Source organism: Gastrolobium bilobum, unplaced genomic scaffold (genome assembly GCF_033153095.1).
Source record: "Gastrolobium bilobum isolate Gb01-03AN ecotype WA unplaced genomic scaffold, APGP_CSIRO_Gbil_v1 utg196412, whole genome shotgun sequence".
NCBI lineage: Eukaryota > Viridiplantae > Streptophyta > Magnoliopsida > Fabales > Fabaceae > Gastrolobium > Gastrolobium bilobum.
The window spans coordinates 82,394-89,731 of NW_026899398.1; the positions used below are offsets into that span (position 1 = coordinate 82,394).

At 36.8% G+C, this 7,338-nt stretch overlaps 1 protein-coding gene across 1 annotated transcript; it reads left to right on the forward strand.

Annotated features, from left to right (window-relative positions):
* Positions 1-819: 819 nt before the first annotated feature.
* Positions 820-1,521, forward strand: LOC133290339 (uncharacterized). Its single transcript, XM_061488414.1, has 2 exons — positions 820-1,099; positions 1,208-1,521. Exons 1-2 carry the CDS (start codon positions 820-822, stop codon positions 1,519-1,521), a joined length of 594 nt encoding a protein of 197 aa, XP_061344398.1.
* Positions 1,522-7,338: the final 5,817 nt, after the last annotated feature.

Genomic DNA, 7,338 nt, shown 5'->3' on the forward strand with positions numbered 1-7,338 from the left:
CAAAACGGGCCATCCCGCCCCGTTAGGCCCTAACCCACTCGGGCCAGAGCCAAAAAACCCGCAGGGCCAAAAAGCCCATATATTAAACAGCCCACGCGGGCCAAAAAATTATATAACCCCACGGGTTAGGGCCAGCCCGCGGGCCAAAAATCAATTTAGAAAAGATCAATTATAAAACTTAAAATTCACTTAATCCAATATAAAAATAAAATAAAAAAATTAAACCAAATAACACTGCCATTTCAAAATCACGTGTGAAGTACAATCAAAACCAGTCAAGAACAAAGAGTTCACATCTCTCAGTGTGAACTTCGGAGCATGTGCAAAAATTGCAACTACTTGGTTCCACGTTTGTTTTTTCCTCATAATAAAAAGATCAACCCCATGTAATAAAAATCACCAGCTGGTTTGCCAAAAGTCAATTGCTAAGTTGCCTTCTTTGTTAGAGAAGGGCAAAGATATGTTACACCTTCTGCAAAAATTCAGCAATTAATTTGATAGTAGTATCAGGTCTTTCCACATGAGGAAGGTGCCCACAATTGGCTATTTGGCGTACAATTGCATCAGGTAATTCACAGTGTAGTTGCTGCAAGAGTAGAAGTTCAAAAGTTAACTTCGGTTATAGTATTATTAGCATGGAATATTATTCCCTAGCAGTCAAAGAAAGTGAAACAACGTAAGAGAACATTATGCTTCAACTTCATCATCCATAATACAATTTTTTTAGTTCCTAACATTAAATGTTATCAAGCATGTTAGAAAGTGTTTATCGGACCAGACAATCAGAACCCTATAGATGAGCCTTTAGGGAATATTTCCATGGAAAAAGCCAATCAAAAGGGTCAAGCATTTAAGCCCAATGTTGAGACACCAGTTGTCAAAAACAGACCCCCACCACCTTTTCCTCAAAGGCTGCAAAAACAGAAGCAAGACACTCAGTTTAGGAAATTTCTAGACCTCCTAAAACAGTTGCATGTCAACATTCCATTTGTGGATGCATTAGAACAAATGCCCACTTATGTGAAATTCATGAAAGAAATTCTTTCAAGAAAAAGGAGGCTAGAAGAGTTTGAGACTGTTGCTCTTACACAAGAGAGCAGTTAATATTTGCTTAGCAAGATACCTCCTAAACTAGGAGATCCAGGAAGTTTTACAATCCCATGCACCATATGAGACCATTACATAGGCAGAGCATTATGTGATTTAGGTGCTAGTATCAATTTAATGCCTCTGAGTGTGTATAAAAAGCTGAAAGTAGGAAAGCCTAATCCTACCACTGTCACTTTACAGTTGGCTGATAGGTCCCTAGTTTATCCTGAAGGGAAAGTAGAAAATGTCTCGGTGAAGGTAGATAAATTTATTCTACCAGCTGATTTTATAATTTTGGACTATGAGGAAGACCGAGAGGTTCCATTTATTTTGGGAACGGCTTTCTTAGCCACTGGTGGGGCTGTAATAGATGTTAAAGAGGGGGAGTTGGCAATGAATGTAAACGGGGAGCAAGTTAAATTTAATATCTAGAAAGCCATAAAATACACAAGAGACATAGAAGAATGTTCTAGGCTAGATATCATAGATTGTGTGGTGAAAGAATTTTTTTTACAAGAAATTGCATTGGACTCAATGAGAGTTTCGGTTTGTGAGGGTCTAGAGTTAAGTCACACTGATTCAGATGAAGCTGTGAAATGGTTAAATTCCAGGTCTGAATTAGTTTGGAAAAATAAAAAATTTGAGTCATTAGAATTAGCCAAGAGAGGGTTAAAAATTCTCAAACCTTCAATTGAAGATCCCCCTGTGTTAGAGCTCAAGCCTCTGCCTAGTCACCTTAGGTATGCTTATTTAGGAGAAAAAGACACTTTGCCTGTCATAGTGTCCAATCTGCTAACTGTTTTAGAGGAAGAACAGTTGTTGGCTATGTTAAAAAAATTTAAGAGGGCTATAGGTTGGTCTTTAGCAGATATAAAAGGCATTAGCCCCTCTTACTGTATGCAAAAAATTCTTTTGACTGACCCAAACAGCAGCTCTAGGGAGCAGCAAAGGAGACTTAATCCCATTATGAAAGAGGTAGTCAAGAAAGAAATTATTAAGTGGCTGGATGTTGGGGTAGTATACCCTGTTTCTGACAGCATCTGGGTCAGCCCGGTGCAGTGTGTTCCTAAAAAGGGTGGGATCACTGTTGTGAAAAATGAGAAGAAAGAATTAATACCCACTAGGACTGTCACTGGTTGGAGGATCTGTATGGATTACAGAAAACTCAACAAAGCCACTAGGAAAGACCATTTTCCCTTGCCCTTTATTGACCAGATGTTAGATAGATTGGCTGGTAGGGAGTTTTATTATTTTTTAGATTGCTATTCAGGTTATAATCAAAGAGCCTTAGCCCCTGAGGACCAGCCAAAAACCACCTTTACTTGTCCCTATGGCATTTTTGCCTTTAGGAGAATGTCATTTGGGTTGTGCAATGCACCAGCCACCTTTCAAAGGTGCATGATGACCATTTTTACAGATATGATAGAGCAATTTGTAGAAGTCGTCATGGATTACTTCAGTGTTTTTGGTGACTCATATCAAGAATGCTTGGAAAACTTGGGAAAAGTGTTAGAGAGATGTGAGGAGACAAATCTTGTTCTCAATTGGGAGAAGTGTCACTTTATGGTGAGGGAAGGCATAGTGTTAGGACATAGGATCTCTAAGGCTGGTTTAGAGGTTGATAAGGCCAAGATAGATCAGATTGAGAAATTGCCACCTCCTGTTAACATAAAGGGAATTAGATCCTTCCTTGGACATGCTGGTTTTTATAGGAGGTTTATAAAGGATTTTTCCAAAACTTCTAAGACTCTTAGCCATTTGCTTGAAATTAACACACCCTTCTATTTTGATGAGGCTTGTCTCAAAGCCTTTGAGGAGCTAAAACAGAAATTGATTTCTCCTCCCATCATAATAGCCCCTGACTGGTCACTGCCATTTGAATTAATGTGTGATGCAAGTGACCGGGCAGTAGGGACTGTGTTAGGCCAAAGAAAAAATAGAGTTTTTCACTCTATTTACTATGCCAGACGAACCTTGAATAGAGCCCAATTAAATTACACAGTGACTGAAAAGGAACTGTTAGCTGTGGTGTTTGCCTTTGACAAATTCAGGTCATATCTGGTAGGCACTAAGGTCATTGTGTACACTGGCCATTCTCCCATTAAATATTTGGTGGAAAAGAAAGATTCAAAGCCCAAGCTAATTAGGTTGGTCCTTCTCCTACAAGAGTTTGATATGGAAATAAAGGATAGGAAAGGATCTGAAAACCAAGTAGCAAATCACTTGTCGAGGCTAAATGAAGGGCAAAAATGTGAAAAGGAACTTGAGCCAGTCATAAGGGGAACTTTCCCTGATGAGAAACTGTTTTTGGTTTCCAAAAACATCACCCCATGGTTTGCTGACTTAGCTAACTATTTAGTTAGTAGGGTGCTTCCTAAAGATTTAAGTTACCAACAAAGGAAAAAGTTGGTACATGACAGTAGGTTTTATCTATGGGATGAGCCATATATGTTTAAAATATGTGCAGATCAAATCCTAAGGAGATGTGTGTTAGAGGAAGAAAGAGAGGAAATTTTAAAACAATGTCATGACTCACTATATGGTGGTCATTTAGGGGGCATGAGGACAGCAGCCACAGTGTTGCAATCTGGCCTCTATTGGCCCACCTTGTTCAAAGATGCCAACATCTATGTCCATAAATGTGATAGGTGTCAAAGAACTGGCAATGTCTCAAAGAGACAAGAGATGCCTTTGAAACCAATTTTGGAAATAGAACTCTTTGATGTATGGGGCATAGATTTTATGGGTCCTTTTCCACCATCTTTTGGAAACCAATACATTTTGGTTGCCGTAGATTATGTATCTAAATGGGTAGAGGCTGCTGCCTTACCCTCCAATGATTCAAAGGTGGTGGTTAAATTTTTGAAAAAGAATATTTTCACACGATTTGGGACTCCTAGAGCCATAATTAGTGATGGGGGTAAACATTTTGTTAATAGGCAGTTTGCAGCCCTTTTGGCTAAATATGGGGTTAAGCATAAAGTGGCTACTGCCTACCACCCACAAACCAGTGGGTAGGTAGAGGTCACCAATAGAGAAGTCAAGAGAATTTTAGAAAGAGTGGTGAATCCTTCAAGAAAGGATTGGTCACTAAAATTGCATGACTCTCTTTGGGCTTATAGAACAACATATAGGACCCCATTAGGATGTTCACCATACAAGCTGGTCTTTGGAAAGAATTGCCATCTACCCTTGGAGTTAGAATACAAAGCCTATTGGGTTACTAAACAGCTGAATGTGGATGCAACTGTTTCAGGTGAGAATAGGCTTCTCCAACTGAGTTGGACGAATTTAGATTACATGCCTATGAGAATGCCAAACTGTATAAGGAGAAAATGAAAAGATGGCATGATAGGCAGATTTTAGATAGGAAGATTGAAGTGGGCCAGCAGGTGTTACTTTTTAATTCTAAACTAAAACTTTTTCCTGGTAAACTTAAATCTAGTTGGTCTGGCCCATTTAAAGTGACAAAAGTCCATTTGCATGGTGCAGTGGATATTTTAAATGAACAAGATGGTAGCAAGTTCACTATTAATGGTCAAAGGTTAAAGCGTTATTTGGGGGAGGCAATTGAGAAAGCTCAGATTTCCATCACCCTCATTGACCCCCCCCACCCAATAGACACAAGAAAGCAGTGAAAAGTCTAGCTTTGGACTTTAAAAATTATGCCTGGTTACATTGTCTTTTGTACATATATTTTTGTGGCTGTTGATATATATATTTTACACAGTTACTATATGTTTAAAAAAAAAGAAAAAAAATGATTGTTAGGTGTTTTTCAGTTTATTATTTTTGTTTCAAACAAAATTCTTTTTGTGATATTTTGGCAGGTGTTTTTCTCCAACTATTCAAGCCTAAGTTTGGGGGTGTTTAAGACTGCACTACTGGTGTTATCTACTCCTTTTCTTTTATTTGCTGTTTAATTTTTGTTGTTTTGTTGATTTTTGTTTTAGTTATTTTAGAGTCTAGTCAACCATTATGATTAGAAAGAATTTGAGGAGTGGGGGATCATCTGATCCCGATATAAAACACTCCACAAATGACCCTGAGAGTCATTCTATCACCTCTTTCACCTCTGGAGACATTGTTAAGAGGTTTGAAGAAATCATGAAAAATAGGGAACCAATTTGTATCACCCTCTCTTGTAGGCCTCCAAGAGAGTTGTTTGCTAAGCGGAAGTAGAGTTCTTTAATAGAATTTTAGAAACTGAAAATGTTTTTGCTTTTACATTTCCAATTAAAACTAAAGAGGGGATCTGGTTAATTACAAAAATCAGAGTACGCAAAATTTCTTAAACTTACTAAAAATATAAATTTCCTGATAGACCTTGCTGTCTTTAAAAATTGGTATAAAATCCAGTTCAACGATTCAAAAAACTATTCTTTGTAATCTCGAAACTAGACATCTGGGACTTCACGTTCATATAAAATAATAGTGATTTGGATTTCGTTTACCCCTCGAAACATAACTCGCAAAATAAGAGATAAAACAGTGAAAATATCACAAACGTCCTGGCTGGTAAAATTCATAATAAATCGAGCTTTCAGAATTTCTTTACAAGGTTTATATATAATGAAACTAGACACCTGGGGCTACGTGTGCATATAAATTATAAGAAAATCGGAGGTCCGTAGCCCCAGTACAACAACTTACAAAGTGCTCGCAAAGACTTTTCAAAACTCAGCATTTAGATAACATGTCAAAATACTTTTCGCAAACGTTTCAACATATGTTTCCAAAATACTTGCTGGTCATAAAATCGTAATGCAATAATAAAATCATAGTTCGTTGTAATAAAAGCTTCTCAATTTCATACAGTCATCCATAAAATATCACATCAATAGCAGCATGCCCAAAACAGTAGAAGCCAACAACAAATATCCAAGTCCTCAAAAGCTTTTACGTCCTCCTGCCATTTTGTAAAATTAGCAGCCCCAAAGGGGTGAGAGAAATCCCAGTAGTGTGGCAACAAAACCAATAATGCAACAGTATTAAACTAGGCACAAAATTATAAACAGTCGCTTCAAACATGAAATCCTTTTCATCATATAACCTTTTCATCATATATCCTATAATCATCATATTCCATTCATCATATTCCATTCAACAACATGGATCCTATAATCATATACATAAGGCTCTGATACCAAATGATAGAATTATTTTAACCCTGAATCATGTATATGATTATAAAATACTTAAACAATATGAAATCAAAGTTGAGATTGTGTGTACCTTATTGGATCGTCACAAAGTCGAAAGATTGAAGGGACTACATGCCAGATCTTCCTCTCTATCACCTATTTTGATAAAGGCAGCCTCAGCGATGGGAGCATGATGGCTAGAGAGGGGACCTAGCTAATAACCCAAAAAAGAGTCTGTGTCCACTGGGTCCACCCATCATGAAAAACCAGGGTCACACTAAAGCCTACACTGCTGCCCAACTAGGCCCAATAACAAATAACAACAGATGCTAGAAGCTCAATTCAATGTGATCACAATGAGCTAGTTACAATAATAATATTGAAATATCCATTAACCCGATTAATTTTAAATACAAAACTAATTAATTAATGTTGCCCATAAAATAAATTTCTAACAATACAAACAAAAACACATGGGATTCACAATTTTTTTTTTCTATTCTTAACTCACTTTCTCTCTCTTCTTTTATGTTTGTGTAGCACCAAACAATATTTTTTATGTAGCATTATACATTTATAATCCATAAATTAAAGGGGGAGAGTCACTTATTATAACATGTTTAAACAGTTCACCATAGACCCTTCAACGAGGGGTACATAGTAGAATGACTCATTTAAAAATATCATATCGGGAAGTCATTTGAGGGGACAAATTACCAAGAATAAAATAAAATATTAGTACAAGTTTGTAATATTATATTCTTAACATTAAAATTTGGGAAAACATTTTCTCTTGCATAAGAATTCAACTATCATGTTGTGACCCTTCGATTTGCGTGCAATTTTTTTCTTTTTTTTTTCTCTTTTTAATAAATGTGGGGCCACCATTAGTTGAGTTATAACATGAGAATTCAATTCTCATGCAACATGAGAAAATCAAATCCCTTAAAATATATATATAAAAAAGAAAAGAAACTTCGAAGAAGGCAACGAAGTCAACTCCGCGTGCTGTTTTGTTTACAAAGACCAACTTTTGTTTCGTCATTTAATTTACTTTCCGAAACTGTGTTTCCAAAATTGTCTAGTTTGAGAATCGTGAGCAATC

Coding starts and splice junctions, on each gene's coding strand:
- LOC133290339 (XM_061488414.1), top strand. CDS start 820: ATGGAAAAAGCCAATCAAAAGGGTCAAGCATTTAAGCCCAATGTTGAG. Junction 1,100..1,207: donor TGCTCTTACACAAGAGAGCA/GTTAATATTTGC, acceptor TATGTGATTTAG/GTGCTAGTATCAATTTAATG.